This window comes from Gobius niger, assembly GCF_951799975.1.
Source record: "Gobius niger genome assembly, chromosome: 6".
NCBI classification, from domain to species: Eukaryota; Metazoa; Chordata; class Actinopteri; order Gobiiformes; family Gobiidae; genus Gobius; species Gobius niger.
This window is the reverse complement of record NC_136857.1, coordinates 30,056,956-30,068,687: the sequence shown is the minus strand read 5'-3', so window position 1 is coordinate 30,068,687 and position 11,732 is coordinate 30,056,956. Positions and strand designations below refer to the sequence as shown.

The 11,732-nt window shown below is 42.8% G+C and overlaps 1 protein-coding gene across 1 annotated transcript in view; it reads right to left on the bottom strand.

Annotated features, from left to right (window-relative positions):
• Positions 1-357: 357 nt before the first annotated feature.
• Positions 358-11,732, bottom strand: part of prkcz (protein kinase C, zeta) — a 76,338-nt gene continuing 64,963 nt past the window's right edge. Inside the window, exons 17-18 of the mRNA XM_079558128.1 lie at positions 2,920-3,035; positions 358-1,141 (exon numbers count right to left, since the gene is read on the bottom strand). Coding sequence (XP_079414254.1) covers positions 1,054-1,141; positions 2,920-3,035 — 204 coding nt within the window. The 3' untranslated portion in view covers positions 358-1,053. The remainder of the gene's footprint in view (positions 1,142-2,919; positions 3,036-11,732) is intronic.

Sequence of the window (11,732 nt, the reverse complement as noted above, 5' to 3'; positions counted from 1 at the left end):
ATTCTGGTTTTGTGTACCAAGACAAAATAGAAAAAAAGGATTGAACTCAAAAGTGCAGGAGATGTTCTGGACGCGTGAGTCTGTCCATGTGTCCATCTCATCCCGGGACATTCTGAGGAGACTGGGGTGGCCCCATGTAGGGCCACTAAGAAAATATCCTAAAAGATCGATATCTCTCCTTCTGAAGTTCAGGAGAATACAGTCTGAGAGAAACAAGAGACAAGAAGTCTAGAAGATCCCAGGCCGACGAAGGACTTAGAGTCTTCAGAGGACAGGAGGCTCCCATCCAGCGGAGGACACATGGTCTTCATAGGATAGATCTCCATCCAGTGGAGGACACATGGTCTTCATAGGATAGATCTCCATCCAGTGGAGGACACATGGTCTTCATAGGATAGATCTCCATCCAGTGGAGGACACATGGTCTTCATAGGATAGATTTCCATCCAGTGGAGAACACATGGTCTTCATAGGATAGATCTCCATCCAATGGAGGACACATGGTCTTCATAGGATAGATCTTCATCCAGTGGAGGACACATGGTCTTCATAGGATAGATCTCCATCCAGTGGAGGACACATGGTCTTCATAGAATAGATCTCCATCCAGTGGAGAACACATGGTCTTCATAGGATAGATCTCCATCCAGTGGAGGACACATGGTCTTCATAGGATAGATCTCCATCCAGTGGAGGACACATGGTCTTCATAGGATAGATCTCCATCCAATGGAGGACACATCGTCTTCATAGGACAGGAGGTCCCCATTCAGTGGAGGACACATGGTCTTCATAGGATAGATCCCCATCCAGTGGAGGACATAGGCTCTTTAGAAGACACGAGATCCCAGGCCGGTGAAGAACATGTGGTCTTCATAGGGCAGGAGGGCCTGGTCAGGGGAGGAGATGTGCTCTTCGGAGGAAACATGCTCTTCAAAGGATGGGGACCCCTGGTTTGAATAGAACATGTGGCCTTCAGAGAGTATGAGATCCCTGTCCGATGGAGGACATACTTGTCCCCGGCCGGTGGAGGACCTGCCTGGACACTGGTCTTCAGACTGTCTCCTCGGAGGACAGCAGCAGGGGGTTGATGTAGTCGAAGCCCTCAAACTCAGACTGGTCTATTCTCTTGATGACGTCCCTGGAAACAGCAACACCAGGAGGAGAAGTTGGTGAGACATCCTACAACTAATCAGATCATGATCTTCTAAAGTAAAGGCCATTATTTAATGACATTAAGAGCTATCTGCTTCATCAGAGAGCTCACACTTCAAAGCCATCTATCACTCAAGTGGATGCCTGAGCTGACCAATAGGAGTGAGTAGAGAGAAGCAGACATACCTATAATAACACCAAGTGTGTTTGTTTCCCCTCGCAATTTTATATTATTATTTATAATCCAAAATGTTTGTGGAAGCTCTCAGTTGTCCAGCCGGTTCTATCATAATAAAGGTTTTCATCTGATTTGTTGCTCCTGTATCTGTGCTTTTACTTAAGGCGAGATGCTGCAGGTGAATAGAGAAAATATATACATTTAGCTCTATCTATTTGAAACTAGATGAATTTTGGATCTTGTTTTGTTTTCGAATAAATTTGTGATAAAAGTTATTCAACAACAAAATGCCACCTTGTTTTTTTGAGGTTCAAAGCTCAATAGATCAGGCAGGGATTAGATATTGAACAATTCCTGTGAAAAAAACCTTCAGAATATGAAGTTCTTTAGTACTTTGGTATTTGTAGTGGAGACAATGTCACAACAATGTGAGAAAAAAATGCATTTCAAGAAAATGGCCCTTCAAGATAAATTTAAATAAAAGATTAGGTCAATTATTTGTTTCCAGGCCAGTGTTTATACACGCCTTTCAGTCACGTGACTTTTGTTGTCATGGTGGCCATTTTGAATACCGAATTAGAATTATGCAGTACTACAACATGTAACAATATCTCTACTCGGGATGAAAAAGACAACTGATTGACAGTGGCATTTTTATGCACTCAAAATTATTGCTCAAGAAGTCAGAGTCAGTGTTTAAGCTGCTCAAGACGTTAGCATGCTACCGGCTAGCATTTCAACGCAGTAAGCCTCTCCAAGAGAAAGCCCTGAACCAAACTCCAAACATCTAGCCTTGGATACAACATGTGACAGGGGTCAGAGTTTGTCGTGTCGATTGTTGACAGTTGCTAACCGGTAGCATGCTAACGTCTTGAGTAGCTTAAACACTGACTCTGACTGAGACTCTGACTTCTTGAGCAATCTGTCAAGCAGTTGTTTTTCATTTTCATCCTGAGTAGAGATATTATGCATGTTGTAGTACTGCATAATTCTACTTTGGTATTCAATATGGCGGCCAGAACTACACATGATGTCTTTGGAAATGCATGAATATAAGTTAAGTTAAGTTACACTTTATTAATTCCCGTAGGGAAATTCATTCTGTGCATTTGACCCATCCTCAATGCCGCTGGGGCGACCTGCAGGAGCAGTGAGCTGCCAGCTCGGGCCGGCACTCAGGGACCCATCTCCATGATGTGCAACCAGGCTGGTGGTCAGAAACACCTCGCTGGAGGATTCACCTATTGTACATGTTTTTAGTGGTAGGGGAAACCGGAGTACCTGGAGGAAACCTACACAGGCACGGGGAGAACATGCAAACTCCACACAGAAAGGCCCCGTCCCTGGGAATCGAGCCCCGACCTTGTAGCTGTGAAGCACGAGCGCTAACCGCTGTACTACCGTGCCGACGTGTACTACCGTGTACTACCGTGTACTACCGTGTACCGTATCTTAAGAGCAAACAGTTTCGTCTGCAGTGTCGCCCCTGAAGTTTAAAAAATTGTACTCATTCCACCACGGTAATCATCAAACAGGCGAGAAACCACAATGGCATGTCTGGCCCTGACAGCGCGGCGGATACTCACTGGTCGTCAGGCGTGAGCTGCACTGGCTCATTAGTGAACTGCGTGTCGAAGTTCTCCAAACCCAGCTCGTCTGAGATCTGAGGCTGGAAGGGCGGAGTCACCTGCTTCTTCTCCAGCTGCAAACACAAAAGCACACACGTCAGGGGTGTCTTCATACACACTGACGGCTTATTAACAGGGGCATGACTGGAGGGGCGGCGTCATGTCATTACTGAAAATCACAATCCAAATCCCTGGGACTCAAATGGTTTCCTTCAGGAGAGACTCGTCTTAAGTTAGTAAATAATGTATTCCCAGTGAAACAATTTCTTGAAAGAAGATTTCAATTTGATGTTGACCCATGTACTTTCTACGACCAAGATGTGGAAACCATTTGTTTTTTGATTGTCACTATTCAAAGGGTTTTTGGAATGATGTCCGCAGTTGGATTATTCTAAAGCTCAGTATTCCCCCTTTGAATATGTCACATGTTTTGTATTATATATTCTTCATCATCAAATGTCATCATTATTATTATACTTTTGGCCAAATACCATATTCACTGCTGTAAATGGAGGGAAAATATGCCCTCTTTTTTTCATGAATTTCATATTACAGCTCCTTAATAACACTAAAAGCTTGGACGATCAGCCACCAAATTTCTTATTTTGCTCAACACTTTCAGTGTTTTTACAGTTTTTCTCCATTGGTTTGGCTCATTTCTTGAAACAGAAATTACATTCTCAAAACAACATGGAAAAATCTCCAAGTGAACAGATCTCGTTGATCTAAACTGAATGTTGATTCTCAGTCTAATGGTTGTTCGCTACAAAACGTGTCAGTGTCATTTCATTGTAATGAACATCTCAGATGACCACTAAAACCCTATGTCTGATTGGTTAAAACATCTCTGTGTGAGGATATTACAGGAGAGCAGTGTAGGGGATGCAAGGGAGAACATACGCTGTGATGTGGACGAGAATCCACTGCCAGACAGCAGCGTGTGGATGGCCAGGAGAGGGAAGTGAGGACAGCGACCAGTGAAGAACTTTTGTGAAACTCCAGCTTGATTTACAGCACTGTAGACTGCATATTTTCATGTTACAGTATGTTATGCTGAATACATTGTCTTTTTACTCTGATGTATGGAAATTACTTTATTTGTGTGAATGATAATGGTTACAATTTCTTTGGCAGTGTGAGTGTAATGTGTGATGTCAAACCTTGGAGGCCACTCTTACCTTCTAATCCTCTTTCTTTGTTGTTGTTTTTTGGTTCAGTTTTATACACAATTGTATTCTGTTAGCTAGACAAAAAGTTACAGGAACCATTGTCAATGAAGGACTGGGCTAAGACTGAAAGGTGGACATGAATTTCAATGGTCCTTTGCCATCATGACAAAACATCTAAACATTTAGACTTGCAGTGCTCGCACAAAGCCAAAGGGACAAAGCATTTTGGGGGCACTGACTGTTTAAATGAGACGGAAATGTAGTTTTGACACATGAGTGAACTGTTTTGGGAGAGATATGAGCTTCTGCAGGTGAACCATGGTGTTGTGCCGAACGTCTGGTCTGTTTCAAGAAATGAGCCAAAGCAATGGAGAAAACTGTAAATGCTCTGTACGCCCCTAGCGTCTAATTTGTACATAGCCTCTACGATAGTTTGTATCCTTTTGCTATTCATTAAAAAAACATGTCATAAAATAAAGTTTTGTTCTATGCAAATAGTCTCTTTTCTTCCTCCAAACTCTATTGACTCTGTGCACATTATTAGAATGAATCAATCTAATTGTAGCTCCACAAGACGCACAGTGAGTTTTTTTTTTTTTTTTTTTACAACGGATTGAATGCTAGTTTTAGCTATGCTGCTAGCACAAATGCCGCTGATACTCCATTAGCCTACCGGTTTATTCATAATTCTTTCTAATTACTAAATTGCTTATAGGATGATTTATGCTTTAAAGGTGCATTACGGAACTTTTTATGTGAAAAAACAAACTTGATGTTTGTGCATGACTGATCTTTTCTGTGACCCAGAGGCTGTATTGTGGTTACTATGGCGCCTTTACTTCCCATCACAGTGGCCTCTACAACGCTCCAGGATCTGTTTTATTACTTAACTTTCCGTCAGTGGAGAAAACCTGCCAGAAACTCTAAAAACACTGAATCCTGGAGCGTCATAGAGGCCACTGTGATAGAAAGTGAAGGCGCTATGCTAACCACTACTGAACGGACAAATACCCACAGATGGGTAAAAGTGGTTTAAAGGTGCATTATGGAATTACGTTTTTTTCCTCGCTTTTGGTGGCAGTGGTGAGTATAAAATGACCAACTTGCATATAGCCCCTTTAAATGTCATTAAAAAGCATTCAATTGGATTCAAACAGTCTCTAAATATTTATGAAAACAATATTTTACAGCAGAAGTTTGTCGAATACAAAACTGATGGTTCAAGACACATTCAGCCACAGTTTAGGCTGAAACGGATGACGGTACAGGCGGGTAATCCTGGATTTAGTTTTAGACGGTAAAGAAAGACTGATTTGAAAGAATGTTGTTTAACCAGATGATAAGCCCCTTACATTGGAACAAATCCCATTAAGGGGCCCCTCATGACGATATTATTTAAAACTCCACACAGTCAGGAGGAGCATGCACACTATCTAAGAATCAAACCCAGGACAGGGAGCCTCACTCTGCCGCCATTGTGCCACTTCCATACGTCGGATAATCTGGGCACTCCACTCTGAACAGTCTCTCTGTAGAGTTGCTGCTTGTTTGTGGTTGTCTGCGTGAGGCTCCCCGCTGCTCTCGGCTCACGGCGTTTCATTAGTGTCCTCCTGACGCTTCAAAGTGCAGAGATACGAGCCCAAATACACAAAGCTCGCGCTCCCCTGTGACCGTATGTGGGGAAGACATCTTCATCCTCCCTCTCCTCGGCGTACCTCCCTCCAGTGGCAGGCTGATTGCTGAGGAGCGCCAGCTTTCTGCACTTCCACTCAAGCTGTTGCAAAAAGATTTGTGCGAGAATAGAATAGAATAGTTTCTGTAATGGGGTCATGTCGAGTTTAGCGTTCCAGCACTTAGAATTGTGTGCACGTTAACCTCTTAACTCCCGCCTAAACTGAGAGAACTTTTCCTCACGTCATCAGATTTTTTTGCCATCATTTTTTTTTGTTGGGTATTCAACTCATTTTTGTAACTTTTTTGTCATTTTTTCGTCAATTTTTTTTATCACATTTTTGTCACATTTTTCTCATGTTTTTGTCAAATCTTTGTATTTTTTTTTTTGCCAAATTTTTATCACATTTCTGTCATTTTTTCGTCAATTTTTTATCAAATTTTTCTCATTTTCTTGTAATATTTGTGTCACATTCAATGACATTTTTTCGTAAATTTTTTTAATCACATTTTTGTCACATTTTTGTCAAATTTTTGTATTTTTTTGTCACATTTTTATCAATTTTTGGCCGTTTTTTTGTCACATTTTTGTCATTTTTTCGTCAATTTTTTTATCACATTTTTGTCACATTTTTGTCATTTCTTGGTCAATTTTTTTTTTTTTGTCACATTTTTATCACATTTTTGTCGTTTTTTGTAACATTTCTGTCATTTTTTCGTCCATTTTTTTTATCACATTTTTGTCATTTTTTTCATCCATTTTTGTATTTTTTTGGGTCAAATTTTTATCACATTTTTGTCGTTTTTTGTCACATTTCTGTCATTTTTTCGTCATTTTTTTAAAATCAAATTATTGTAATTTTTTTGTAATTTTTGTCAATTTCTTGTGACATTTTTGCCACTTTTTCATCCATTTTTCATCACTTTTTTGTCACATTTCCATCATTGTTTTCGTCTCAGTTTTGTTGCTATTTTCACAGCTTTTTTCCGAGAAGCTTTTGGACTGGGGTAAAGCCAAACTGGAGAAAATGTGCTCGGCTCAGGTGGGAGTTAAGGGGTTAGGGATTGACCTTTTGCAAAAGCCCCGCCCCCTTAGACAATGTATGGAGTTTAACACGTATCATAGCGGGGGGAGAAGCTCGTGTTAGTGACTCTTTTTGGTGTAATACCAGCGCGACATCCTCCAGATCGAGGCTAAATGGGTTGCAATGTTCAGTGGGGGAATGTATCTAAAATATGGACCAAAGGGGACACTATAACGAAAGAACCAGGACGCTTTAGGAAATCAGACGATATCCCTTTGTTAGTCCAGTGTTCATTCAAGAAACTCTTCCAACTTCTTCAACATCTGCACCTCTGATATGACGAAGCATTGGTTCCCTTTCCTACAGGCCAGGATTGATTCAAATATGTCCATCTCTCCACAGGCAGCCTCCTGCAATGGAAGAGGGAGAGGCTGCTGTGGCTTTGTCTCCCCCACACAACTGTGGCCATATTGATCCATCCTGACTGAGCTTTAGTCTCTATCGGCCGATCGGCAGTTCTAATCCTGCGCAAACAGGGTTTAAGATGGCTGTAACTGTACATGCTAGATTTGTGTATAGTAAGTAGTGAGTACAGCGGTGGAGTAAAGCGGTAGAGTACAGCAGTAGAGTAAAGCAGTAGAGTAAATCAGTAGAGTACAGCAGTAGAGTAAAGCAGTAGAGTAAATCAGTAGAGTAAAGCAGTAGAGTAAATCAGTAGAGTACAGCAGTAGAGTAAAGCAGTAGAGTAAATCAGTAGAGTAAAGCAGTAGAGTAAATCAGTAGAGTACAGCAGTAGAGTAAAGCAGTAGAGTAAATCAGTAGAGTACAGCAGTAGAGTACAGCAGTAGAGTACAGCAGTAGAGTACAGCAGTAGAGTAAATCAGTAGAGTACAGCAGTAGAGTAAATCAGTAGAGTACAGCAGTAGAGTAAAGCAGTAGAGTAAATCAGTAGAGTACAGCAGTAGAGTAAAGCAGTAGAGTAAATCAGTAGAGTACAGCAGTAGAGTAAATCAGTAGAGTACAGCAGTAGAGTAAAGCAGTAGAGTACAGCAGTAGAGTAAAGCGGTAGAGTACATCAGTAGAGTAAAGCAGTAGAGTAAATCAGTAGAGTACAGCAGTAGAGTACAGCAGTAGAGTAAATCAGTAGAGTACAGCAGTAGAGTACAGCAGTAGAGTAAAGCAGTAGAGTAAATCAGTAGAGTACAGCAGTAGAGTAAAGCAGTAGAGTAAATCAGTAGAGTACAGCAGTAGAGTAAATCCGTAGAGTACAGCAGTAGAGTAAAGCAGTAGAGTAAATCAGTAGAGTACAGCAGTAGAGTACATCAGTAGAGTACAGCAGTAGAGTAAAGCAGTAGAGTAAATCCGTAGAGTACAGCAGTAGAGTAAAGCAGTAGAGTAAATCAGTAGAGTACAGCAGTAGAGTAAAGCGGTAGAGTAAAGCGGTAGGGTACAGCAGTAGAGTACAGCAGTAGAGTACAGCAGTAGAGTACAGCAGTAGAGTACATCAGTAGAGTAAAGCGGTAGAGTACAGCAGTAGAGTACATCAGTAGAGTACATCAGTAGAGTAAAGCTGTAGAGTACATCAGTAGAGTCAAGCGGTAGAGTACAGCAGTAGAGTACATCAGTAGAGTACAGCAGTAGAGTAAATCAGTAGAGTAAAGCTGTAGAGTACATCAGTAGAGTCAAGCGGTAGAGTACAGCAGTAGAGTAAAGCGGTAGAGTAAATCAGTAGAGTACAGCAGTAGAGTAAAGCAGTAGAGTAAATCAGTAGAGTACAGCAGTAGAGTACAGCAGTAGAGTAAAGCGGTAGAGTACATCAGTAGAGTAAAGCAGTAGAGTAAATCAGTAGAGTACAGCAGTAGAGTACAGCAGTAGAGTAAATCAGTAGAGTACAGCAGTAGAGTACAGCAGTAGAGTAAAGCAGTAGAGTAAATCAGTAGAGTACAGCAGTAGAGTAAAGCAGTAGAGTAAATCAGTAGAGTACAGCAGTAGAGTAAATCAGTAGAGTACAGCAGTAGAGTAAAGCAGTAGAGTAAATCAGTAGAGTACAGCAGTAGAGTAAAGCGGTAGAGTAAAGCGGTAGGGTACAGCAGTAGAGTACATCAGTAGAGTAAAGCGGTAAAGTACAGCAGTAGAGTACAGCAGTAGAGTACAGCAGTAGAGTACAGCAGTAGAGTACATCAGTAGAGTAAAGCGGTAGAGTACAGCAGTAGAGTACATCAGTAGAGTACATCAGTAGAGTAAAGCTGTAGAGTACATCAGTAGAGTCAAGCGGTAGAGTACAGCAGTAGAGTACATCAGTAGAGTACAGCAGTAGAGTGCAGCAGTAGAGTAAATCAGTACAGTAAAGCTGTAGAGTACATCAGTAGAGTCAAGCGGTAGAGTACAGCAGTAGAGTAAAGCGGTAGAGTACAGCAGTAGAGTACAGCAGTAGAGTACATCAGTAGAGTAAAGCTGTAGAGTACATCAGTAGAGTCAAGCGGTAGAGTACAGCAGTAGAGTACATCAGTAGAGTAAAGCGGTAGAGTACAGCAGTAGAGTACATCAGTAGAGTACAGCAGTAGAGTACAGCAGTAGAGTAAAGCGGTAGAGTACAGCAGTAGAGTACATCAGTAGAGTAAAGCGGAAGGGTACATCAGTAGAGTACATCAGTAGAGTACAGCAGTAGAGTACATCAGTAGAGTACAGCAGTAGAGTACATCAGTAGAGTACATCAGTAGAGTACATCAGTAGAGTAAAGCGGTAGAGTACAGCAGTAGAGTACATTAGTAGAGTAAAGCGGTAGAGTACAGCAGTAGAGTACATCAGTAGAGTACATCAGTGGAGTACAGCAGTAGAGTACAGCAGTAGAGTACATCAGTAGAGTACATCAGTAGAGTACATCAGTAGAGTACAGCAGTAGAGTAAAGCGGTAGAGTACATCAGTAGAGTACATCAGTAGAGTAAAGCGGTGGAGTACAGCAGTAGAGTACATCAGTAGAGTAAAGCGGTGGAGTACAGCAGTAGAGTACATCAGTGGAGTAAAGCGGTAGAGTACAGCAGTAGAGTACATCAGTAGAGTACATCAGTAGAGTAAAGCGGTAGAGTACAGCAGTAGAGTACATCAGTAGAGTACATCAGTGGAGTAAAGCGGTAAAGTACAGCAGTAGAGTACATCAGTAGAGTAAAGCGGTAGAGTACATCAGTAGAGTAAAGCGGTAAAGTACAGCAGTAGAGTACAGCAGTAGAGTAAAGCGGTAGAGTACATCAGTAGAGTAAAGCGGTAGAGTACAGCAGTAGAGTACAGCAGTAGAGTACATCAGTAGAGTACAGCAGTAGAGTACATCAGTAGAGTACATCAGTAGAGTACATCAATAGAGTACATTAGTAGAGTAAAGCGGTAGAGGACAGCAGTAGAGTACATCAGTAGAGTAAAGCGGTAGAGTACATCAGTGGAGTAAAGCGGTAGAGTACATCAGTAGAGTACAGCAGTAGAGTACATCAGTAGAGTAAAGCGGTAGAGTACATCAGTGGAGTAAAGCGGTAGAGTACATCAGTAGAGTAAAGCGGTAGAGGACAGCAGTAGAGTACATCAGTGGAGTAAAGCGGTAGAGTACATCAGTAGAGTACTGCGGTGGCAGTTAAATGATATTCAAAGGTGTCATCTCTTCAGAGAGCCCGCTCCCTCTGGACTGTCTGTTGAATATTAATGCTCTCGTCAGGTGGAGACGGCGTGCGCTGCCAGGGCACACAGCGCTCCCGTGCGTTTGATTCGCTCCCGTCCGCCCCTGGCGCCTTTGGTGTGCACATCAAATGCTCCCTGGCAGCTCTCATTAACCCCGTGCCAATTGTTTTCTCCTCTTTCACCTGGCTGTCCCCGGGGAGGCAACAGAGCGCACACTCACACGCAGGAGTAACAAGGACTGGGCTGAATGAATCATCTTCCAATATGTAGACAAATACTGTACAAATGCAAGTACATCCACACGGTACTGCGACACTGGGGAGTCCCTCCAGGATATAACGGGTAATTGTTGAAATATGTGCTAGAATGCCTTTCCAAAAGTTGTGATGAAAAGTTGGTTTCATTAATTATGTCTGACTTTTCAATGTAAGTCCATGTTTTACACATTGAGTTACATTTGTATGGATAAAGCTTGACTGATGCTTCCACAGCCCTCTTCCCCTCCTGCTCCTCCACTTCTTCTTCCCCTCCTGCTCCTCCACTTCTTCTTCCCCTCCTGCTCCTCCACTTCTTCTTCCCCTCCTGCTCCTCCTCTTCTTCTTCTCCTCCTGCTCCTCTTCTTCTTCTTCTCCTCCTGCTCCTCTTCTTCTTCTTCTCCTCCTGCTCCTCTTCTTCTCCTCCTCCTGCTCCTCCACTTCTTCTCCTCCTGCTCCTCCACTTCTTCTCCTCCTCCTCCTCCTCCACTTCTTCTCCTCCTGCTCCTCCACTTCTTCTTCTCCTCCTGCTCCTCCACTTCTTCTTCTCCTCCTGCTCCTCCTCTTCTTCTTCCCCTCCTGCTCCTCCACTTCTGCTTCTCCTCCTGCTCCTCCACTTCTTCTTCTCCTCCTGCTCCTCCACTTCCTCTTCTCCTCCTGCTCCTCCACTTCTTCTTCTCCTCCTGCTCCTCCACTTCTTCTTCTCCTCCTGCTCCTCCACTACCTCTTCTCCTCCTGCTCCTCCACTTCTTCTTCTCCTCCTGCTCCTCCTCTTCTTCTCCTCCTCCTGCTCCTCCACTACTTCTTCTCCTCCTGCTCCTCCACTACCTCTTCTCCTCCTGCTCCTCCACTTCTTCTTCTCCTCCTGCTCCTCCACTTCTTCTTCTCCTCCTGCTCCTCCACTTCTTCTTCTCCTCCTGCTCCTCCACTACCTCTTCTCCTCCTGCTCCTCCACTACCTCTCCTCCTCCTGCTCCTCCACTTCCTCT